The sequence below is a fragment of the Trichomycterus rosablanca genome, chromosome 12 (assembly GCF_030014385.1).
Source record: "Trichomycterus rosablanca isolate fTriRos1 chromosome 12, fTriRos1.hap1, whole genome shotgun sequence".
In the NCBI taxonomy this organism is placed as follows: domain Eukaryota; kingdom Metazoa; phylum Chordata; class Actinopteri; order Siluriformes; family Trichomycteridae; genus Trichomycterus; species Trichomycterus rosablanca.
This window is the reverse complement of record NC_085999.1, coordinates 7,636,969-7,663,681: the sequence shown is the minus strand read 5'-3', so window position 1 is coordinate 7,663,681 and position 26,713 is coordinate 7,636,969. Positions and strand designations below refer to the sequence as shown.

Here is a 26,713-nt window from a genome sequence, read left to right as displayed (position 1 = left end):
AAACATCCAAGCATGTTTCTGCCCACACAGATAGGTAGGAGGAGACATTCTGTGTCCATGCGTAAGTGTTTCAGTTTGATTCAACAGACTAGAAGTACAATCTCAAGGGTGCAGCAACAAAGTTACAGTAAGGGCGGTAATACTGGGAGCAGTAATTGTCTGACATGATGTTCACATCCAAAAGATTCAAAAGTAAAGTAATATCAGGAGCTAAGTTTACTTGCTGTGTGGGTTAATTGGAAAACACTGATATACACAACTTAATTAAAACAGCATTCGTATAGACCCTGGATAGCAGAAAGAGGCGCCTGTGCAGTAAGCAAGGGCAAAAAGAAGGGGTCTGCTAGGACTGCGCACGTGGCAAAGCCACATTAAAGCACTGTCGCCTCATAGCAAGAAGGTTCTGGGTTCGATTCAAGTTTGCATGTTCTCCACGTGTCTATATGGGATTCCTCTGGAAGCTCTAGTTTCCTCCCACAGTCCAAAGACATGCAAGTGAGGTGAATTGGAGATACACAATTTTTAATATATTTTTCTTTATGCATGTTCTCTTGTTCTCATGTTAACACTTGTTCTCCCCTTTTCCCCCCAATTGCCCGATTGCATCATGCTTCCTCTCCACCAATGCCGATTCCTGCTCTGATTGAGGAGAACGAAGCTAACCCACGCCCCCTCCGACACGTGGGCAGCATGCCGTATGCATCTTATCACCTACACTTTGACGAGTGCGGTGCAGCTCAGCGTTGTGTACGGAGAGACTGACAGCACTCTTTCTCATCTCTGTGCAGGCGCCATCAATCGGCCAGCAGAGGACGTAATTGCACCAGTCGTGGGAGAGAGACCCCATCCGGCTCGGTCCCGCCCATATCTGAACAACAGGCCAATCGTTGTTCATGTGGCCGCTCAGCCTCAGCCGGCAAGGCAGAGCTGAGATTCGATACGATGTATTCGAGATCCCAGCTCTGGTTCCAGCGTGTGTTTTTATCGCTGCGCCACCTTAAGACCTGAACTGATGAATCTTGTGTAACAAGGAACTACCCTTTCTTTCATGAATTTAACCAAAGTGTGTAAAACATGACAAAGTCCTAATAAATAAATAAATAAATGTTTCTCTGCTTGGTAAAAGATGCTCACAACCCCTTGTCATGGTAAAGCAGTGATGTGTTTTCACAAGGCAGCTTTTAAGCAAGCAATGCTATTGTTGTATGATGCATGACCACATTAGAGTACGGCCAGCATTGCTTCTCTGACTCTCTGACTCTGTCTCAGTCATAGCAGATAGACAGATCGGGAGGAAATGCTGTTTGTGGCCTACATTTCCGCTAAATCCACAAGTACCACTGCTGAGCCTACACAACCAACCAACACACACAATAACCACCTGCACTGTGACATGCATCAAACCCACACATGCTAATACATGCACATGTCAGTGGTAATAGAGCCAAAGCAGGCAAACTCTTTCAGCAGTAAAGACGAGCTTTCTGTATGACTGCCTCTGAGCTATGCTGAAGATATTTAGTCCAAAGGCCGAGCATCACCTGGTCTTCCGACCCTTTTCACTGGGATCGGGTTTCTTGGCAGAGTGACAAAGTGAGACAGATATTGGGGGAAGGAAAGTTAGGAAGTGTTACAAAGGAAAGAGAGAGATGGACACGACCGGTGCTGTAGTCCTACCATTAGGATTCCATACACAGCTGTCTGACCTTCACAGATGCACACGGCTCATGTCATCCTCCTGTACCAGCACCACCAGGCACACACACACACACACACACACACACACACACACACACACACACACACACACACACACACAATGGCAGAACCATGTTCCAGCAGGTCCTTAGAACAGGACTAGTCGGAAGTCACTACTACAGGCAGTCGGAAGGTAATGATCCATACAGGCCGCCAGACTCCTGCTTTATCCTGGTCAAGGTTGCGGTGTTCCAGGGAAAACCAAGTTTATCATAATATAACTTTTTGGTGAAAAAGAAGAATGGCTTCATTTGTCATATACATCAGTCAGCCAGAACATTAAAACCACCTCCTTGTTTCTACACTCACTGTCCATTTTATCAGCTCCACTTACCATATAGAAGCACTTTGTAGTTCTACAATTACTGACTGTATATTATGTATATTACCATATATTATGATAATATGTTCTATGTTACATGTCATACATGTGTAATTATCTGTACTATTATGTGTATTGTTTGTACTACTATGTGGACTATTGTGTGTATTATTGTGTGTATCACCAAAGCAAATTCCTCCTATGTGTAACATACCTGGCGAAATAAAGTGATTCTGATTCTGATTCTGTAGTCCATCTGTTTCTCTGCATGCTTTGTTAGCCTGCTTTCACCCTGTTCTTCAATGGTCAGGACTCCCACAGGACCACCACAGAGTAGGTATTATTTGGGTGGTGGATGATTTTCAGCACTGCAGTGACACTGACATGGCGGTGGTGTGTTAGTGTGTGTTGTGCTGGTATGAGTGGATCAGACACAGCAGCGCTGCTGGAGTTTTTCAATACCATGTTCACTCACTGTCCGCTCTATTAGACACTCCTACCTAGTTGGTTCACCTTGTAGATGTAAAGTCAGAGACTATCGCTCATCTATTGCTGCTGTTTGAGTTGGTCATCTTCTAGATCTTCATCAGTGGACACAGGACACTGCCTACAGGGCGCTGTTGGCTGGATATTTTTGGTTGGTGGACTATTCTCAGTCCAGCAGTGACAGTGAGGTGTTTAAAAAACTCCAACAGCGGTGCTGCTGTGTCTGATCCACTCATACCAGCACAACACACACTAACACACCACCACCATGTCAGTGTCACTGCAGTGCTGAGAATCATCCACCACCCAAATAATACCTGCTCTGTGGTGGTCCTGTGGGGGTCCTGACCATTGAAGAACAGCATGAAAGGGTAATTGTGGAACTACAAAGTGAGCAGACAGGGTAAAGGGCCTTGCTTACTGGCCAAACAGTGGCTGCATAGCAGAGACTGGATTTGAACCGCCAATCTCTCGATTGATAGGCCAAAGCTCTACCCACAAGGCTACCACTGTATGTGCTCTAAAAATTCCAAAACAGGACAACAATTTTCTGCAGAAGACAAGTCCGTCCAGCAGGAGAAAGCCAACATCATGAATTCATTTAAATTTTCAAGCATTTAGGAGACACTTTGTGTTTTATATCAAAAATGACTTACAATACTGTGACAGTATTTTGTCTAAGCAATTGAGAGTTAAGGGCCTTGCTCAAGGACCCGACAGTGGCAACCTGGCAGTAGTGGGGCTTGAACCAGTGACCTTTCGGTTACTAGTCCAGTACTTTGACCGCTAGGCTAAAACTGCCCCGTTTATAGATTCCGGTATTGTTATACAGATCACAGTGTTCCTTGACAAGCATGGCTTTACATTTCTGCAACATACATTAACTGAAGGTAGGTAAAAGGAAGGTAATACAGTATACTTATTACACATGTAATATGCACATGAGCATGAGCATGCACACACATTCTCTCTCTCTCTTACAAACACACACACACACACACACACACACAGTATCTTTATTAGTTGTTTCCAATGTAGTTCAGCTGTCAACGGAGTTGAATAGCCCTGCTCTAGTACCACCCTAAAAAGCTTGTGCAGTCGTTGGTAAGGCTCAGCACACCGGAAGGAGCTGCTGCTGCTGTCAGTCAGCTGAGCACAATGTGATCATTTTCCAATAAGCACAAAGCCTTGACCCTCAGCACGCTCAGGAAGCTTGTAAAAAGTAGTGACGGAGATCTGGGGTGGGGGGGGGTAACGACACGGAAAAGCCATGAAGCACAATCAGTAGCGATGAAGACAGGTGGACAGTTCTCTGTTCTGAGAGGGTGCTGGGACTGGAAATATGAAAAGTATGTATGGTATGTAGAATGGTATGTGAAGAACCTTACTAATTACTGAGTTCAGGTGAGTTAAGTTGGATGGTGTGACCTCGGCTCTTCAGGGTCACTGTCTCCGAGTTCCTGTCAGCCACTCCTCCTTCTGAACAGCTTGTGTGTGTTTGGATAGCTGTCTAACATAAACCTACCGCATGGACGCTAGCTAAATTCGAGAATCTTCTCCAGCCACGCTCGTCTAATACTAGTCATAACAGCTTTCTGTCTGGTACTTTCCGTAGTACAATCTCAGTCTCTTACATCAACTGGTTACCGCCCAACACGAAAATTGTGAAAGCACAATCACTTTTGAGGTATTTTGGCTTATATTTGGGGTCATCGTCTAGCTAGTGTCTAATAGTCCTGGTACATCGCTTCATTTATGATTCCTTCGATGATGTGTGCATAAATGCAGTCCCTGTTTTATTAAGCTGTAACGTATACTTCACTATGTGTAGCTCTTCTTTCTCCAAACATTTCAAGCTAAATTCAAAGCCAAAAAGCTTTATTTTTGTTTTATCGGACTGTTGTGCCGATGTGTCTAAATACACGCATGTCATCCTTAAATGGACAGTTTTAGCAAAGATGTTTTGCAGAGGGAGTAGAAATGAAGATTACTGTGGTGCCCGTTATTGCTCAATGTTGTTTGTGTAACTGTTGTTGCTGCTGCTCATCTTACAACTATTTATATATTTATATAATATTACAAACTTTTTTATTATTAGTGCAAGACCACATTATATAAGCTGTTGGTGTGTATATAGACACTGATCAGCCATAACATTAAAACCACCTCCCTGTTTATACACTCACTGTCCATTTTATCAGCTCTATTTACCGCATAGAAGCACTTTGTAGTTCTACAATTACTGACTGTAGTCCATCTGTTTTTCTACATACCTTTTTAGCCTTCTTTCACCCTGTTCTTCAATGGTCAGGACCACCACAGAGCAGGTATTATTTAGGTGGTGGATGATTCTCAGCACTGCAGTGACACTGACATGGTGGTGGTGTGTTAGTGTGTGTTGTGCTGGTATGAGTGGATCAAACACAGCAGCGCTGCTGGAGTTTTTAAACACCTCACTGTCCCTGCTGGACTGAGAATAGTCCACCAACCAAAAACATCCAGCCAACAGCGCCCCGTGTGCAGCGTCCTGTGACCACTGATGAAGGTCTAGAAGATGACCGACTCAAACAGCAGCAATAGATGAGCGATCGTCTCTGACTTTACATCTACAAGGTGGACCAACTAGGTAGGAGTGTCTAATAGAGTGGACAGTGAGTGGACACGGTATTTAAAAACTCCAGCAGCGCTGCTGTGTCTGATCCACTCATACCAGCACAACACACACTAACACACCACCACCATGTCAGTGTCACTGCAGTGCTGAGAATCATCCACCACCTAAATAATACCTGCTCTGTAGTGGTCCTGGGAGAGTTCTGACCATTGAAGAACAGGGTGAAACAGACGCACTACAGTCAGTAATTGTAGAACTACAAATGGTAAGTGGAGCTGATAAAATGAACAGTGAGTGTAGAAACAAGAAGATGGTTTTAATGTTATGACTAATCAGTGTATACAGTGTATCACAAAAGTGAGTACACCCCTCACATTTCTGCAAATATTTCATTATATCTTTTCATGGGACAACACTATAGACATGAAACTTGGATATAACTTAGAGTAGTCAGTGTACAGCTTGTATAGCAGTGTAGATTTACTGTCTTCTGAAAATAACTCAACACACAGCCATTAATAACTAAATAGCTGGCAACATAAGTGAGTACACCCCACAGTGAACATGTCCAAATTGTGCCCAAATGTGTCATTGTCCCTCCCTGGTGTCATGTGTCAAGGTCCCAGGTGTAAATGGGGAGCAGGGCTGTTAAATTTGGTGTTTTGGGTACAATTCTCTCATACTGGCCACTGGATATTCAACATGGCACCTCATGGCAAAGAACTCTCTGAGGATGTGAGAAATAGAATTGTTGCTCTCCACAAAGATGGCCTGGGCTATAAGAAGATTGCTAACACCCTGAAACTGAGCTACAGCATGGTGGCCAAGGTCATACAGCGGTTTTCCAGGACAGGTTCCACTCGGAACAGGCTTCGCCAGGGTCGACCAAAGAAGTTGAGTCCACGTGTTCGGCGTCATATCCAGAGGTTGGCTTTAAAAAATAGACACATGAGTGCTGCCAGCATTGCTGCAGAGGTTGAAGACGTGGGAGGTCAGCCTGTCAGTGCTCAGACCATACGCCGCACACTGCATCAACTCGGTCTGCATGGTCGTCATCCCAGAAGGAAGCTGACGCACAAGAAAGCCCGCAAACAGTTTGCTGAAGACAAGCAGTCCAAGAACATGGATTACTGGAATGCCCTGTGGTCTGACGAGACCAAGATAAACTTGTTTGGCTCAGATGGTGTCCAGCATGTGTGGTGGCGCCCTGGTGGGAAGTACCAAGACAACTGTATCTTGCCTACAGTCAAGCATGGTGGTGGTAGCATCATGGTCTTGGGCTGCATGAGTGTTGCTGGCACTGGGGAGCTGCAGTTCATTGAGGGAAACATGAATTCCAACATGTACTGTGATATTCTGAAACAGAGCATGATCCCCTCACTTCGAAAACTGGGCCTCATGGCAGTTTTCCAACAGGATAACGACCCCAAACACAACCTCCAAGATGACAACTGCCTTGCTGAGGAAGCTGAAGGTAAAGGTGATGGACTAAACCCAATTGAGCACCTGTGGCGCATCCTAAAGTGGAAGGTGGAGGAGTTCAAGGTGTCTAACATCCACCAGCTCCGTGATGTCATCATGGAGGAGTGGAAGAGGATTCCAGTAGCAACCTGTGCAGCTCTGGTGAATTCCATGCCCAGGAGGGTTAAGGCAGTGCTGGATAATAATGGTGGTCACACAAAATATTGACACTTTGGGCACAATTTGGACGTGTTCACTGTGGGGTGTACTCACTTATGTTGCCAGCCATTTAGACATTAATGGCTGTGTGTTGAGTTATTTTCAGAAGACAGTAAATCTACACTGCTATACAAGTTGTACACTGACTACTCTAAGTTATATCCAAGATTCATGTCTATAGTGTTGTCCCATGAAAAGATATAATGAAATATTTGCAGAAATGTGAGGGGTGTACTCACTTTTGTGATACACTGTATATAAAATGCAGTGGCAGGAAACAAGTATTTAACCACTTCTGCTTATAGAAACACCAACTGATACTAAATCTAGAGTGCTGAATCTGTATCAAATAGGGTTCCTGGTCCTCTGAAATGATTTATGCTGGGCAGTAAATTGTACAAACCCACTGCAGCTAAGATTCAGAATTTGAATCCTCAGCGGTGCTATCAGCCGGTCAACCGCAACCCTAACCAGGATAAATCGTTTGTAAAACTTAAAAATGAATTCATGAATAAAATGATTCATGCTGCCCAAGAGTGACGACAACTGAAAAAACAGGTATGATGATAGATAACACTTACAAATCATGATCCGAACAATCTTCATGCTGGTCACCATTGTACCATTGTACCATTGTACAGGTAATATTTAACATACCTTGCATGCAGCTGGCTCTTGAAAGGCAGTTTCAGTTATCAGTAGATAGTCAGAGGTAAGACTGGCTCTTATAATGCCAATTATTGTCTGACAACAGACATCTACCCACAGATCTGTAGCTTAAATATTTCTATATGACACATAATAGTTGTAGACTATAAAAGCTGTGCTGTAAACTTTAATACAGTGCTGCTCATCTAACATTGACTAAGCTAAACTGATTTCCAATTGTATGAAAATAGTGTATAAAATAGTGACACAAATGTTCAAATGATTCATGCCAAGTGCTAATGAGAACTCCTGACATGCTAATAAGTACTAATGAACCAATCAATTAAAATCCAAGGAGTTAGGAAAGTTAGTCCAAAAGACTCCAAGACAGGTAGGGCATTTCATTTTTTTTATTGTGTTTGCTTCTTTTCACTTATCAAGTCAATAAAATGTCATTTCAGCAGGTGTACAAAAGGAGAGTAAGACTTGTTCAGGTCCCATGAGACTTATATAACTGAAGGCCTCGTGTTCATACCACTGTACAGTATACACCGATCAGCCATAACATTAAAACCACCTCCTTGTTTCTACACTCAATGTCCATTTTATCAGCTCCACTTACCATATAGAAGCACTTTGTAGTTCTACAATTACTGACTGTAGTCCATCTGTTTCTCTACATACCTTTATAATCTGCTTTCACCCTGTTCTTTAATGGTCAGGACCACTACAGAGCAGGTATTATTTAGGTGGTGGATGATTCTCAGCACTGCAGTGACACTGACATGGTGGTGGTGTGTTAGTGTGTGTTGTTCTGGTATGAGTGGATCAGACACAGCAGCGCTGCTGGAGTTTTTAAATACCGTGTCCACTCACTGTCCACTCTATTAGACACTCCTACCTAGCTGACCATTGAAGAACAGCATGAAAGGACGCTAAAAAAGTATGCAAAGAAACGGATGGACTACAGTCAGTAATTGTAGAACTACAAAGTGCTTCTATATGGTAAGTGGAGCTGATAAAATGAACAGTGAGTGTAAAAAACAGTGAGGTGGTTTTAATGTTATGGCTGATCGGTGTATATGAGACCTGCTGGTAGAAAACCAAAGCTGTTAATGCTGTTAAACTGCGTGTGAAATAAAAGACCGAGTTGCCAGATAGTCTCACCTGGAAATCCTCCAGAGGAAACTGCAGCATGTCTCGAAGACTATCGCCGAGGATCTGTGTCTTTCTCTGGACCAGCACATTCTCGTAGTCCAACGGCTCAATTAAACGTGGCTTTAGCTGTAAACACACACAGACAAACAAACATGTTAAACGTTTATTACAATAAAATCACAATGAAGTCACAACATAAAGCAGAGTGTGATGTTGGAAATATGTGAATGCAGGCCAGACCCTTGAGATATTATTAAACTGCTTGGCTGACATGTTTCTGAAACTGTCACTGCACACTTTTAATGAATGTAAATTATTTATTTGAATCATTTGAATTATATAATTTCTTCTTAGTACTACGACAACAGTTAAACTGAATACGGACAGGTTGAGCTTATGTGGAAAGAATGTATATAAAACAGGTAAAACAATGAAGTTCCCGAAACAGATTTCTGCGACAAATGAAAGAAGAAAAGAGGGTGTAAAGTGATCTGATCTGATCTGATGGGTGTGACTGGCCTACACTAACAGGATTATGTCTGTATGTTGGTACGTTTTTTCAGAAAAGTGAGAACATATCCCATTGTTCACAGAACTTTCCAGCAAACTCACCTCTAAATCTCACTTAATACTTAAATTTAAGCCTTTAATTTTCAGAAGCTAAACAATTTATTCATATGTAAGCTCAATTTATTTATTTCATCCCTTGTATTATTTTTGACAGACTTTTTTCAGAAAAGCCTTTTCTTTTCTTTTACTGAAGTAAAGTATAGTTATAAAAAGCTTCATATACATGAAGGAAGGAGAACAATAAGTGTTCAGTTCTGCCTGTTTGTTTGTTTGTTTATTAGGATTTTAACGTCATATTTTACATTTTGGTTACATTCATGACAGAAATGGTAATTATTCATTACACAAGATTCATCAGTCCACAAGGTTATATCAAACACAGTCAGACAATTTAGTGTCTCCAATTCACCTCACTTGCATGTCTTTGGACTGTGGGAGGAAACCGGAGCTCCCGGGGGAAACCCACGCAGACACGGGGAGAACATGCAAACTCCACACAGAAAGGACCCGGATCGTCTCCCCCTGGGGATCGAACCCAGGACCTTCTTGCTGTAAGGTTCTACCCACTGAGCCACCGTGTTGGGTTTATGGGGGAACAGAGCTGAGCCATTGGGAGGTGCACTTGTTGGTGCGCTATAGACATAGTCAGGTATGCAAACCCCAATGATATGCTGTGGTGACCCCTAAAAACATAGAGAACAGCTGAAAGAAAAAAAACAGGCACAGTCACAAAAATATTTCTAAATAAATTCTATATATATCACCTAACAAACTCCTGTGAACCCCTACATTTAAAGTCATATTGATGTTTAAATGGTTTGAATGAATAGTTACCATGTGGGCACAAGGTGGGCAAAGAGTCAACAGAACTGGTCTTTGGTTTTGAACTTAGGACGTTGTTCTTAGAGGTTAACAGCTCACTTTATTTTATTTTTCATTTTTAGTAAGGCAAACCATTTCCTAACACTTAAGCTTTTATACAAGCCACATAATCATAGTTGCATCTAACATAATTACATAATAGGGCAGTTGTAGCTTGGTGGTTAAGGTACTGTACTAGTAATAAAAGTTGGTGGTTCAAGCCCCACCACTGCCAGGTTGAGCAAGGTCCTTAACCCTCAACTGCTTAGACAGAATACTGTCACTGTACTGTAAGTCACTTTGGATGAAAGCATCTGCTAAATGCTAAAAATGTAAATGTAAAAATAATAAACCTGCCTGCTTGGAGGAGGGCACTAACTCTTCAGCTCTGCCTGCTCAATTATAATAATACATTTATTAACTACAAAAACACGGCGTCAAATAAGAGGAAACACTGAAGGCAGAGGTGAGAAAAGATGACTTAACACCAGGACACGACTGAATCGGCTGTGTTCCAGTAATAACACACTCCAGCATGATTGCTAGAACGGTGTTTGTGTGCGTGTGTATGACGGAGTTGTGTATGACTGACTGCAGCTCTCCCTGCTCAGTGAGATCACAGGCTGCTCCACATCTGGTGCTGATATTAGCCCAGTGATATCGGAGAAATCTCCATAGTAACAAATACAGGGGTTGGACAATGAAACTGAAACACCTGTCATTTTAGTGTGGGAGGTTTCATGGCTAAATTGGACCAGTCTGGTGGCCAATCTTCATTAATTGCACATTGCACCAGTAAGAGCAGAGTGTGAAGGTTCAATTAGCAGGGTAAGAGCACAGTTTTGCTCAAAATATTGCAATGCACACAACATTATGGGTGACATACCAGAGTTCAAAAGAGGACAAATTGTTGGTGCACGTCTTGCTGGCGCATCTGTGACCAAGACAGCAAGTCTTTGTGATGTATCAAGAGCCACGGTATCCAGGGTAATGTCAGCATACCACCAAGAAGGACAAACCACATCCAACAGGATTAACTGGGGACGCAAGAGGAAGCTGTCTGAAAGGGATGTTCGGGTGCTAACCCGGATTGTATCCAAAAAACATAAAACCACGGCTGCCCAAATCACGGCAGAATTAAATGTGCACCTCGACTCTCCTGTTTCCACCAGAACTGTCCGTCGGGAGCTCCACAGGGTCGATATACACGGCCGGGCTGCTATAGCCAAACCTTTGGTCACTCGTGCCAATGCCAAACGTCGGTTTCAATGGTGCAAGGAGCGCAAATCTTGGGCTGTGGACAATGTGAAACATGTATTGTTCTCTGATGAGTCCACCTTTACTGTTTTCCCCACATCCGGGAGAGTTACGGTGTGGAGAAGCCCCAAAGAAGCGTACCACCCAGACTGTTGCATGCCCAGAGTGAAGCATGGGGGTGAATCAGTGATGGTTTGGGCTGCCATATCATGGCATTCCCTTGGCCCAATACTTGTGCTAGATGGGCGCGTCACTGCCAAGGACTACCGAACCATTCTGGAGGACCATGTGCATCCAATGGTTCAAACATTGTATCCTGAAGGCGGTGCCGTGTATCAGGATGACAATGCACCAATACACACAGCAAGACTGGTGAAAGATTGGTTTGATGAACATGAAAGTGAAGTTGAACATCTCCCATGGCCTGCACAGTCACCAGATCTAAATATTATTGAGCCACTTTGGGGTGTTTTGGAGAAGCGAGTCAGGAAACGTTTTCCTCCACCAGCATCACGTAGTGACCTGGCCACTATCCTGCAAGAAGAATGACTTAAAATCCCTCTGACCACTGTGCAGGACTTGTATATGTCATTTCCAAGACGAACTGACGCTGTATTGGCCGCAAAAGGAGGCCCTACACCATACTAATAAATTATTGTGGTCTAAAACCAGGTGTTTCAGTTATTTTGTCCAACCCCTGTAGCTTCACCGATCATTGCAATCATACGTAAACGCACAACATGCATCAGACATCAGGACTGTTCCAGAACTCCCAATACAAGCACATAAATGAAACTCACATACACATGCGTGAGCGCACGAATCCGTGCACGTGCACAGAAACTCCTTCCACACTTTCTTCATTCCAGTGGCCGGTGTTCATTATTTAGGGAAGTTAGACATGTGCACACACACCCACACAAAGAGGCAGTGAGGGAGTGTTATGATGAGCTTGCGGCTAACAAGACAGACACATTATGTTCCTCTCAGCTGATAACGTAGCACTTCACAAAATGTAATACGGGAACCACTGAAGGTACTCAAAGATACTACTGGTGATATTCAAAATAAAATGATAGAAAAGGTTATTTCATACACTAAAATAAAAGGAAATCATGCCAAATCAATGTCAACAATCTCTCTATTTCCTCGGCTGCTCCCGTCAGGGGTCGCCGGCGGATCGTGATCCGCATTATTGATTTAGCACAGTTTTTACGCCGGGTGCCCTTCCTGACACGACCCTCCCTATTTATCCGGGCTTGAGACCGGCACTACAGTGCACTGGTTTATGCATCCTAGCGGCCAGGTACTTATAGGACAATTCAGTGTCTCCAATTAGCCTGACTGCATGTTTTTTGACTGTGGGACGAAACTGGAGCACCCGGAGGAAACCCACACAGACACGGAGAGAACATGCAAACTCTGCACAGAAAGGACCCGGACCGCCCCACCTGGGGATCGAACCCAAAACCCTCTTGCTGTGAGGCGACGGTGCTACCCACTTAGTCACCGTGCCGCCCAAATCAATTTCAACGACGTATTGTAAATAATCTGTTTTGAAAGTACAAGTTTAGAACAAGGCCCTTAACCCTGTCTCCAGGGGCGCCGTACAACAGCTGACCCTGCGCTCTGACCCCAGCTTCCAAACAAGCAGGGATACGCAGATGTTTTTTATTGTACTGTACAAGTATATATGACATTTATTCTTATAGCAGGGGTTCAGCATCTACCATAACACTGGGGGGCTTAGTGGGTAGCACTGTCGCCTCACAGCAAGAAGGTCCTGGGTTCGATCCCCAGGTGGGGCGGTCCGGGTCCTTTCTGTGTAGAGTTTGCATGTTCTCCCCGTGTCTGCGTGGGTTTCCTCCGAGAGCTCCGGTTTCCTCCCACAGTCAAAAACCATGCAAGTGAGGTGAATTGGAGATACTAAATTGTCCATGACTGTGTTCAATATAATCTTGTGAACTGATGAACCTTGTGTGTAATGAGTAACTTCCGTTCCTGTCATGAATGTAACCAAAGTGGAAACATGATGTTATAATCCTAATAAACAAACAAACAAAACCATAACACTGGTGTTGTAAAGCACGGTAAACACAAAGGGTCTAAAGGGGTTAAATTGTCCTAGGTCAAATTTTAGCATAACAGCTTTTAACAGCCAATGGGTTTAATATCCAGAACTGTTTTCTCAATTCCAACAGCAATTCTTAGTCATTCGAAATCAACTTCAATCGTTTTTTTTAACTGACAACACCAGTGAAATCTGCTTATTTCTTGATTATTTCTTGATATTGAAAATGTGTTTCCAAAAATGATGTGTTTCCTGATGTCCTAAAGAACAGTTTGGGGACAGTATGTGAATGAATGTGTGCTTAAGTTCAATCATCAGCTTAAATATGCTGTGTGGATACAAAGGTTATGACAATCATATGACATAGAGGTGACACACAAGAATCAGTAAGTCATTAAATAGAGCAAAGATGTTATCCACCACAGAGCTGAATCAGAACACAGCTATTTTACATCCAATTAAATAAAAGCTTTGCACTTTATATATTATATATGCTCATTAACTGTACAGTCCTAAAATTTTAGACTAATGTGAGGTGGTCAGCTAGAAAGTTCTCAACCATTTCTATTGGCTTTTATTTCATTATTAGTGTGTGTAAAAAACAAACAAAACCACAACACAATACTGTAACCTTGTATTTCAACTTCAGAGCTTATGCTAATTAAACACGCTGAAAAGAACACATGCATGTCAGCATGCAGGCAAACGCATCCGCTCGTTTTTGTGTGCATGCAGGGAGTGAACCCCTTTATTCGGACTGAAAGGCATCTAAACGGCCACTAATGTTTAAACAAACGTGTTCACAAAGACATCAAATGCAGTTATTGTGGTCGAGCTATCGTTTAGTCAGAATTGTGGAATGTGACCGGATCGCAGTGTGGTACAGGCCGCTGGGCGTGGCTCTCACTCCCACTGTTGTGTTAGGGTACGTTGATGCTTCCCATATGCTTGCGTCAGTGACGCACCCACGCCGCCCGACCGAATGCTTCACTCACCAGAGACCACATGAGAACTCAAAACAACATTTTATACACATACACACTTTCCTCCCGATCACAGCTAATCCACATATAGTGTTTAGGCACTGCACCACGCCCGCTACGCTTCCTGCTACTCAGTTTTCTCTGCACGGATTAATGCGTTTAAGCTTACACTAAAGTCAAATACTGGAATGTGATTTACATTTTGCTGTCTTTTTGGTCAGAAAACTGACTTGTCACATTCACTAACTGAAGTGCACAAACCGTAGAGTAAGAAAAGGCTTTTAACACATTCTGTTAGCTCAACAACCAAACAGGTAGCTCAAAATCTTATCAGACAATCATGAGTTACATTTGAACATTCATTCATTTATCCTGGTCAGGGTCATTGGGTGCGATGCAGTAACACAAGAGGATGCCAATGGATGGCCATCATCCCATCAGACATAGCCAATAACATCTGTATGTAGATTCCCAACTGGCCTATAGCATTTGAACCCAGATCCCAGCAGTAGTGGGCTGGAGTAATTTACCACTGCACCACTCGAGAGCCTTTAGGACTGCACATGTGACATGCAAATGTTATTTCCCAGTATGGCCAATCCCAATTCCATCCATCAGCCAATGCAGTTCATTTGTAGAATCACCCCGGATCAGACAGATCAGGCAGTACAGGATGGTTTTCTCATTTTAGTATTGCAAGCTGTTTAACTGTCGATAAATTCAGACTGAAACACACTTGTTCCACCTGGCATATTTACAGCTGCTGTCACTAAAAGCAGCGATTATTATTTAAAGTAATTGTCAAAGATATGTAACGCTTTACTATAGGTATATCAACATAAGCTGTTTCTGCTGCAGTTCTTTGTGCAACACTTTTTACTTTTATTCAGTTTCTTAGTTTATTCTATTTGCATTCATGTCGCACACACCGAGGCCTGGGTAACTGTATTTCGTTCTTTTATGTACATGGTTGAATGACAATAAAGCTGAGTCTGAGTCTAAGTCTGAGATAATCCTGGCTTTATTTAATTTTTTTAATTTAAAGTAAAGCATGCTGATATTTTTAACTCAAAATAAGAATGAAACCTGTTTTATAGATATATATGACCAAAGAAATTATTACTAATTTGTATATTATAAAATTATTACATAATAATTATCAAAGAATCCAAATAGTAAGGGGTATGAGTGTGGCTTTACTATGGCCCTATTATCACTGCATGGTACTCTACAATACAACATATCTCATTGTTAGTTTTAAAAGGTAATCCAGTATCATGTGTTTCAACAGGTTCCACTGAACTCTCTACTGAGAGGATCATGTAGCACGTAGCTTTATGTGTTAGTTTTACTGTAAGTACTCGAGTCTGATTAAAAAGGTCTGAAGAGATTGTAGAACCTGCCCCCCCCCCCCCCCCCCCCATTATTTTATACAAAGCTGGTATTAATCATAATAAAATGCTTAAGATTAATCCTTTACATAATCTATCATTAAATATCAACGGAGTGGATTAAAAAAATATAACAGATTTCATTCTAAATCGATCTGGTGTTTAGGCCAGTGTTGGCATCATGATTAATATTCAATTTAAGTTCAGCACGCTCTTACACATGTACATACTCAAAGCTCAGTTTGTTCATGGTACAGTTTTCATATTAATTTTATTTTCATCAACCGCTTTACCACGTTCATGACAGACAGAGTCGCGTCCGGTCCATTTCTACCTGGAAAAACTGAGCACAAGGCAGGAATACTCTGAACAGGGCACCAATACATCCCAGTCAGACACAGCCAACGATAGATTCTAACCCAAATCTCAGCAGTGGTGGGCCAGCGTGATGGACCGCTGTGGTTTACAGACATGATGCTTAGTAAAAAAATTTACCTGCTACTCATATCACCACCCCTAGAGGTGTGGGATGTAGAATATCACAATATAGTACTTTTTGGAGAAAAAAAACTCTCTGTGTTATAAAACATGACTTGTCATATGGTTTTATTTTAAAAATCAGTTAGTGTTGAACAGTAGAGTAAATCTCTCCCTGTTAACACATTTCTATCATCAGATGGTATGTACAGTGTAATAAAGTAACTCTAAACTGTCGGGGCGGCACGGTGACTCGGTGGGTAGCACTTTTCGCCTCACAGCAAGAATGTCCTGGGTTCAATTTCCAAATAGAGTGGTCCGGGTCCTTTCTGTGTGGAGTTAGCATGTTCTCCCTGTGCCTGTGTGGGTTTCCTCCAGGAGCTCCGGTTTCCTCCCACAGTCAAAAGACATGCATTTAGGTGAATTGGAGATGCAAAATTGTCCATGACTGTGTTTGACATTAAACGTGAACTGATGAATCTTGTGTAACCAGTAACTACCTGTCCTGTCATGAATGTTACCGAAGTGTGTAAAACATGACGTTAAAATCCTAATAAAATAAATAACTAACTAACTCTAAACGGTCAGAGCTGTGCACTTGTTGCAGACAGTATGAACACTGTGGGACTCACCGCTGTCTGTGCTGAGCTGCTGCCCTGTTCTGGCTCGGGAGCAGGCTGAGCTTTAAACTGCTGAGGAGACTCGATCACCATTTTTGGCCCTTTAACCGCCTTGCCCTGCATGATTTCAGCTTCACTTACTCCCTACTTTGAAGAAAATCAAAAAGTCCTCCAGTTTTTCCAGTTACAATCCACCACTGGTCGATGTACTGTCCTGTGCTGAATGTAGGCTGCTGGTAACAGTCAACATGTCCAATCCAGTTCAACCTTCAGGAGGTAAACTTTACAGAGCTCTAAACTACACCTTTCTCTCCACACACATACACAGAGTCTGGCCACAGTTCTTGCTCACTGACTGTAGACACTGACAGAACGAAACGCCCCTCCTACACTCAGCTGTGCTTTACACACACACACACACACACACAAACCTCCCCCCAGAGGCGACTAAGCCTATGGAATCTACCTGCACACTAATAACAATGTCCCACCACACACAAAGAGATGAAATAGGCATTCCATTGTAAAGAGAGATCATGCCCTACAGAAGAAATCAGACATGTGTGCATGCCTCGCCTTCTAAAGGTGTAGGAGAAACTTTATGCAGCCTTTACTGTTCTAACAATACTTCAGATGGGTAAAAAATGTTGTGACTAACCAGTTCATCCTGATTATCAGTTAATCTCAAGTTGTGGAGGATCCGGTGCCTGACAGAAACACTGGGCCTGTTCGAAAACCTAGTGAACTCTCTACATAGACGCATCTTATGTCATCCTATGCGCGCTCCCGAGAAGAAGGCTGTTCGAATTCTTAGGTGCCTTAAAATGCTGCCTAGTTAGGTACCTTAAATTTGAACAGTATTTCTCACAAAAAGAAGTTACTCAAATCTGAGTTATTTCCGAATGTAAATAAATTACCATTTTTAATTTGTATAAACGTGTACAAGTGTCATTTATTTGCTAATTTGGGCTCGTCGGTGACAATTTACCTGTTGTACACAGAGGGAGATGTTAGTTGACATGCTAGCGAGTTGTGCCACCTCATCCCATTGGTTTGAATGGCATGAGGCTAACTGTGTTAACGTAGTAAGCGAAAACTGATGGCATCTCTGTCTAAGTAGCGCGTTCGTATAACCTGACTTATAAGTCGATTACTTTTCAGAAACCTCTCTACTGAGGCAGCTCACTAGGTTTTCGATCAAACCCACTGTGCTCAATTGAGGAATACAGCCTGGAAAGCCATGTGGACAAAATAAGCCGTGATTGAAGGTGAGGAGCTCAGTGGTATGTCAGTGCCATCACTTCTCATATATACATATTCACATGTACAGTACAGTGAAATTCTTCTTCTGCATATCCCAGCGTGTTTGGAAGCTGGGGTCAGAGCACAGGGTCAGCTATTGTACAGCAGCCCTGGAGCCAAAAGGGTAAAGGGTCATGCTCAAGGGTCTCCAACAACAAAGGTTGCATAGTATAGATGGGATTCGAATCCACAACCGTCCGATTAATAGCCCCAAAACTCTCTACCCACTAGGCTACCACTGGACTATTTATCATACTCAAAGAAATAAGCACCCTCAACTACTTCTACTAAAAGCGCCTGCTGAATACTATAAATGTAAACGTAAAGGATTAAACCCAGATACCCAGGATCCTGTTTCTGTGACACCCACTTTACCAGCTGTGCCACTGTGTCACCCCTGCTCATAACACATCATGTTATTCAGGAAATAGTAGCTGCTGATCTGCTGAAATGTATAACAGTGAGATCGTTCTTATCTTCATTGCTTTTCCACGACTGGAACTTTACTGTAAGAGTTAAAATTAGCAGAATTAGCTCTGGTTCCTGCCGCTCAGAAAGTTTGCGCACCTGCTGGCCAGCCATGACATACCCCCTCCACACGTGCACACACACACACACACACACACACACACACACACACACACGCACACACTCACACACATGCAATAAGTCATCCTGATGCCTAGTCTGTTACAGTGTATCACAAAAGTGAGTACACCCCTCACATTTCTGCAAATATTTCATTATATCTTTTCATGGGACAACACTATAGACATGAAACTTGGATATAATTTAGAGTAGTCAGTGTACAACTTGTATAGCAGTGTAGATTTACTGTCTTCTGAAAATAACTCAACACACAGCCATTAATGTCTAAATAGCTGGCAACATAAGTGAGTACACCCCACAGTGAACATGTCCAAATTGTGCCCAAATGTGTCGTCGTCCCTCCCTGGTGTCATGTGTCAAGGTCCCAGGTGTAAATGGGGAGCAGGGCTGTTAAATTTGGTGTTTTGGGTACAATTCTCTCATACTGGCCACTGGATATTCAACATGGCACCTCATGGCAAAGAACTCTCTGAGGATGTGAGAAATAGAATTGTTGCTCTCCACAAAGATGGCCTGGGCTATAAGAAGATTGCTAACACCCTGAAACTGAGCTACAGCATGGTGGCCAAGGTCATACAGCGGTTTTCCAGGACAGGTTTCACTCGGAACAGGCTTCGCCAGGGTCGACCAAAGAAGTTGAGTCCACGTGTTCGGCGTCATATCCAGAGGTTGGCTTTAAAAAATAGACACATGAGTGCTGCCAGCATTGCTGCAGAGGTTGAAGACGTGGGAGGTCAGCCTGTCAGTGCTCAGACCATACGCCGCACACTGCATCAACTCGGTTTGCATGGTCGTCATCCCAGAAGGAAGCTGACGCACAAGAAAGCCAGCAAACAGTTTGCTGAAAACAAGCAGTCCAAGAACATGGATTACTGGAATGCCCTGTGGTCTGACGAGACCAAGATAAACTTGTTTGGCTCAGATGGTGTCCAGCATGTGTGGCGGCGCCCTGGTGAGAAGTACCAAGACAACTGTATCTTGCCTACAGTCAAGCATGGTGGTGGTAGCATCATGGTCTTGGGCTGCATGAGTGTTGCTGGCACTGGGGAGCTGCAGTTCATTGAGGGAAACATGAATTCCAACATGTACTGTGACATTCTGAAACAGAGCATGATCCCCTCCCTTCGAAAACTGGGCCTCATGGCAGTTTGCCAACAGGATAACGACCCCAAACACAACCTCCAAGATGACTACTGCCTTGCTGAGGAAGCTGAAGGTAAAGGTGATGGACTAAACCCAATTGAGCACCTGTGGCGCATCCTCAAGTGGAAGGTGGAGGAGTTCAAGGTGCCTAACATCCACCAGCTCCGTGATGTCATCATGGAGGAGTGGAAGAGGATTCCAGTAGCAACCTGTGCAGCTCTGGTGAATTCCATGCCCAGGAGGGTTAAGGCAGTGCTGGATAATAATGGTGGTCACACAAAATATTGACACTTTGGGCACAATTTGGACATGTTCACTGTGGGGTGTACTCACTTATGTTGCCAGCCATTTAGACATTAATGGCTGTGTGTTGAGTTATTTTCAGAAGACAGTAAATCTACACTGCTATACAAGCTGTACACTGACTACTCTAAGTTATATCCAAGTTTCATGTCTATAGTGTTGTCCCATGAAAAGATATAATGAAATATTTGCAGAAATGTGAGGGGTGTACTCACTTTTGTGATACACTGTATAAGCTTCCTTCCTTTTTTACACCCCAAGGGCAGAGGGATAGTTTTACTATACGTGTCTGCAAAGAACAGATTATCGGGGGGCTGGAGGTCAGAACTTTTCTCCTGTCTGTCTCTTCCTGAGGGTAAAAACTTGCAACTTGAACCATTGTTTATTTATTAGGATTTTAACGTCATGTTTTACACTTTGGTTACATTCATGACAGGAACGGTAGTTACTCATCACACAAGATTCATCAGTTCACAAGTTTATATCAAACACAGTCATGGTCAATTTTGTATCTCCAATTCACCTCACTTGCATATCTTTGGACTGTGGGAGGAAACCGGAGCACCCGCAGGAAACCCACGCAGACACGGGAGAACATGCACACTCCACACAGAAAGGACCCCGACCGCCCCACCTGGGGATCAAACCCGGGACCTTCTTGCTGTGAGGCGACAGTGCTACCCACGTAGCCACCGTGCCGCCCTACTTGACCCATTGCAAGAAAAATCCAACCTAAATTAATTAGTGACATACAGAGTTTACTTGATGTGATTTATTGTTTATTCTACTGTTTTACATTTTATCCACCATGCTGTTTAACCACTCTGTCCTGATAGCAAACAGTAAGATCGGTCGACAGCAACCACATGGCTGTGTGGTGTACCGCTGCAGTCCAGCTTCTTTATCTCCCTGACCTCTCCTTTAGATTTCTTATGAGTAAGTAATTGCAGATTGCTGACAAACTGTTAGTGAGAAAACAACCCCTTGCTCTTTTATTTCCAGTGAACAGTGAAACACTTAACAAACATTTCATTTACATCAGAGTTTTTCAAACCGAGCCAAAAACAGGGAGAAATAAGAATAATTTAATAAGCCGCTTAGGTGGCGCAGCGGTAAAAAAAAAATTTGAATACATCGTATCAAGTCTCAGCTCTGGGCTGAGCGGCCACATGAACAACGATTGGCCTGTTGTTCAAATAGGGGTGGGTATTAAGCCGAATGTGCCGAATGTGTGGGTGACAAAATGCATACGGCTGCTGCCCACGTGTCGTATATATATGAAAAAGAATAATTTAAATAAACAAATTTGAACAGACACATACACGTGTCTATTAAATCCCTGTGGAGGCTTTATGTTACATCTTGTAAACCACAGTGGGACCAGATTGCCACCATTTTTATTAATTAAGTAGATTTTGTTTTATGCTTCATTCTGATGCAGTGTTTGTGTTGCCTGGGTTGCAGTAAAAATCATGGACAAAATGTGGGTCGCTTGAAAAAAACCCTGATTTACATCATTCTTTAGGTTCAATGCACTAGCCACCCATTCACAGGAACAAGGAAAAGAAAAAAAAGATGTGCTGTGAAATCCAGGTAATGTATGTGCATAACTCTCCCTGGTTACACACTGTATTGTAAATGCAAAAGTACAAGTGATGTTTGGGCATGTGGTACTAGATTCAATACAAATGCAATACATAGTCTGCTAGCATAAAAACAGTTGCCTTAACATCACATTTTACTCTCAGATAATTATATATCAGTAAACCTGCATAGAAAACTTGTGATGTGAGATTTGCTGTTGACTTAAAAAATGTGCAATAACAAAAACTGCAAACTGTCAAAGCAGAGGGATTAGATCTAAGCAAAAAGAAAAGAAAGGGGGGGGGGTGATAATGTAGCCAAAGCTGATGGCAGGACAGCTGAAAAAACAACCTGCTCCAACATCAATCCATGCTGTACAAGAGGCCATGTTCTAAACTGCTGCTTTTTCCCCAAGTGTATGAGACAGTGTATGAGAATCATTTTATAGTGAGACTGAAATAATGTGCTGGGTAACTTCTGTGCTCACTCAGCAAGTGCTTTTATCTAAACTTTCAAGACTTCAGGAAGCAGGACTTCAAACAGCTACACTATTTGTGCTGAAATGTTCTTTAAATGGCGACATAAAGTGACTCGATGAGTAGCAAGAAGGTCCTGGGTTTGATTCCCAGGTAAAGTGATCGGGGTCCTTTCTGTGTAAAGTGTGCATGTTCTCCCCGTGTGGGCGTGGGTTTCCTCTGGGAGCTCCAATTTCCTCCCATGGTTTCCCCCCTACAGATTCATTAGAGATACTAAAAGTATTAAATGTGAATGTGTGTGTGTGTGTGTGTGTGTGTTTGTTTGCCCAGTGATGGACTGACAACTTGTCCAGGGAGTTTCCTAACTTTCGCCTGGTGAATTGTACCCACCGCAACCCTGAATATGGTAAAACTGTCAATGAATAAATAAATGAATGCTTTTTAAACTTACATTTACAGCATTTAGCAGCAAATTTTATCCAAAGCGACTTGATGAAATGTAATACAATGCATGCAATTAAAGGTTAAAAGTCTTGCTCAGGGGTTCGGCAGAGGTGGGCTTTGAACCAGCAATCTACTATAGTTTATATTTGCTACATTTGCTATGAGAGGCATGCAACAGCACTCGGCTATTTCAGGAACTCGAGCGTATGAAGGCAGTCATCAGAAAGTTAACATGAGGTGAAATAGAGAGTGTGTTTATTGCTGAAGTTTACCATAACTGGTGGAGCGCTTAAGTTAACACATAAGACAGAAGCTTTAATTGTGCCAAGTTTAAACAGTGCCTCATGTGTGCAATGAAACTAAGAGCTCAGAGGTTTCAATCTGTTTTACAGACATCAGTCATGAGTTTGGTCCGTCTCACTGAAAACAATCAGCAAAATACAGAAAATTAACCAGTGACTTCAAGTAATCGGTTTCATTCATCAGTAATATTAATGACATGTAGAATTTGTCGTGATATTCTTTATTCTGTTGTGGTCTTTCTAACTGTCTTCAATCAATGTCATTAAAAACATTGAAATTCTGTCAACCAGCAGAATCGCTGACTTGCCAACCTTCTGATTCAATGCAACTGTGTCAGTTAGATCACTGCCATCTGTGTGCTTTATTTCCCTGCTGTGAAATTTCTTTTTGTGAGGAAGATGCGACATGGCAAGTTAACAAAAATGGATCTTTATTTTGGTGCACCTTTTATAGCAGAGTGTGTGTATATATATATAAACCGATCAGGAATAACATTATGACCACTTTCCTAATATTGTGTTGGTCCCCCTTTTGCTGCCAAAACAGCCCTGCAACTGTGATGCTCTGTGTATTCTGACACCTTTCTATCAGAACCAGCATTAACTTCTTCAGCAGTTTGAGCTACAGTAGCTCGTCTGTTTGATCGGACCCCACGGGCCAGCCTTCGCTCCCCCACGTGCATCAATGAGCCTTGGCCGTCCATGACCCTGTCACCGGTTTACCACTGTTCCTGTCTTGGACCACTTATGATAGATACTGACCACTGCAGACCGGGAACACCCCACAAGAGCTGCAGTTTTGGAGATGATCTGACCCAGTCGTCTAGCCATCACAATTTGGCCCTTGTCAAACTCGCTCAAATCCTCACGTTCGCCCATTTTTACTGCTTCCAACATCAACTTTGAGAATAAAATGTTCACTTGCTGCCTAATATATCTCACCCACTAACAGGTGCTGTGATGAAGAGATAATCAGTGTTATTCACTTCACCTGTCAGTGGTCATAATGTTATGCTTAGTCAGTGTATAAATACTCACTGAAAGTGTCACCAAGCACAGCACTACCTTACACTAATGGGATCAAATGATTAGTTTAGGGCTGGTGAAGAGATAGTGAAGCTTGGCACTATAACATAAGAATGACGTCCAGAAATTTTGCATTTTGTCCAGAAAATTACAAAACGTAGAAAATAATTTGGTGATGAGTTATTTACGTCTATTAACTTTGCTTTATAACCTGTAATTCCTTGTTAATGATTGTCAACATTATTAGAAGACTTTGGAACAGTGACACTGTCCCCAGTCAAGAGAGCTTTACATCATTATAGACTCAAAGGTTGCCATATGAAGGAAAAGCCCCACTTTCTCCAACACCAAATTAAAAATCTGGTTGGTGTGCACAATAACCACGCCCCAAAAATGTGCAATCCAATGCCTAAATAGTAACAATTGTGCAGGGATATATTAAATGTTGGGCTGATGGTACTCCTAGTACATGTTTCATACAGCAGATATAATCAGGTGTAAAGACTAGATCATAAACTTAAAAAAGGGCCAAGACTCACTGACGTTATAGGACATGAAACCTATCACGTCTGGTACAGACCAACAAAAGGTCTACAGTGGCCTAAACCAGCTGTCCCCACTACCGGTTTCATATAAGATATACAGTGCCTTGCAAAAGTATTCAGCCCCCTTGAACTTTTCAACCTTTTGCCACATTTCAGGCTTTAAACATAAAGATATGAAATTGTAATTTTTTGTGAAGAATCAATAACAAGTGCGACACAATTGTGAAGTGGAACGAAATTTATTGGATATTTTAAACTTTTTTTAGAAATAAAAACCTGAAAAGTGGGGCGTGCAATATTATTCAGCCCCTTTACTTTCAGTGCAGCAAACTCACTCCAGAAGTTCAGTGAGGATCTCTGAATGATCCAATGTTGACCTAAATGACTGATGGTGATAAATAGAATCCACCTGTGTGTAATCAAGTCTCCGTATAAATGCACCTGCTCTGTGACAGTCTCAGAGTTCTGTTTAAAGCGCAGAGAGCATCATGAAGACCAAGGAACACACCAGGCAGGTCCGAGATACTGTTGTGGAGAAGTTTAAAGCCGGATTTGGATACAAAAAGATTTCCCAAGCTTTAAACATCTCAAGGAGCACTGTGCAAGCGATCATATTGAAATGAAGGGAGTATCAGACCACTGCAAATCTACCAAGACCCGGCCGTCCCTCTAAACTTTCAGCTCAAACAAGGAGAAGACTGATCAGAGATGCAGCCAAGAGGCCCATGATCACTCTGAATGAACTGCAGAGATCTACAGCTGAGGTGGGAGAATCTGTCCATAGGACACAATCAGTCGTACACTGCACAAATCTGGCCTTTATGGAAGAGTGGCAAGAAGAAAGCCATTTCTCAAAGATATCTATAAAAAGTCACCTGGGAGACACACCAAGCGTGTGGAAGAAGGTGCTCTGGTCAGATGAAACCAAAATCGAACTTTTTGGCCACAAAGCAAAACGTTATGTTTGGCATAAAAGCAACACAGCTCATCACCCTGAACACACCATCCCCACTGTCAAACATGGTGGTGGCAGCATCATGGTTTGGGCCTGCTTTTCTTCAGCAGGGACAGGGAAGATGGTTAAAATTGATGGGAAGATGGATGGAGCCAAATACAGGACCATTCTGGAAGAAAACCTGTTGCAGTCTGCAAAAGACCTGAGACTGGGACGGTGATTTATCTTCCAACAAGACAATGATCCAAAACATAAAGCAAAATCTACAATGGAATGGTTCACAAATAAACGTATCCAGGTGTTAGAATGGCCAAGTCAAAGTCCAGACCTGAATCCCATCGAGAATCTGTGGAAAGAGCTGAAAACTGCTGTTCACAAACGCTCTCCATCCAACCTCACTGAGCTCGAGCTGTTTTGCAAGGAAGAATGGGCAAAAATTTCAGTATCTCGATGTGCAAAACTAATAGAGACATACCCCAAGCGACTTGCAGCTGTAATCGCAGCAAAAGGTGGCGCTACAAAGTATTAACGCAAGGGGGCTGAATAATATTGCACGCCCCACTTTTCAGTTTTTTATTTCTAAAAAAAGTTTAAAATATCCAATAAATTTCGTTCCACTTCACGATTGTGTCCCACTTGTTGTTGATTCTTCACAAAAAATTACAATTTCATATCGTTATGTTTAAAGCCTGAAATGTGGCAAAAGGTTGAAAAGTTCAAGGGGGCTGAATACTTTTGCAAGGCACTGTAATTTCACAGACCGGCAGGTCCTGTACTACTCACAAATGACCTTTTTTCGCTGCAACGAGACGCTGCTCCCACTAGGGGTGATCGGGGACTCTATAACACCCGTAAAAAAAGTAGCGTTTTCATTGCTGATGTAGCGATCACTAATTATTTATTCTTTCTAAATGACCCACGGACCGGTACCGGTCTGCGGCCTGGTGGTTGGGGACCACTGGCCTAAACCGCAGATAATTTTGCTACTGATGATGAGAGCAATGCCCATGCTAACTCCTATCCACGGTCAAATGCACATACAATGGGCATAGAGACATCAGAACCGGACAACGACTGCCGTGCCTGAACTCACTGATCTTTTGACTAAACAACTGGCAAATTTTTACA

The 26,713-nt window shown here is 42.6% G+C and overlaps 1 protein-coding gene across 1 annotated transcript in view; it reads right to left on the bottom strand.

Annotated features, from left to right (window-relative positions):
- zmp:0000001200 (dedicator of cytokinesis protein 9) overlaps positions 1–26,713 on the bottom strand; it is a 122,687-nt gene that overhangs the window by 53,461 nt on the left and 42,513 nt on the right. Inside the window, exon 2 of the mRNA XM_063006412.1 lies at positions 8,676–8,792. Within this exon, the coding sequence (XP_062862482.1) occupies positions 8,676–8,792 (117 nt within the window). The remainder of the gene's footprint in view (positions 1–8,675; positions 8,793–26,713) is intronic.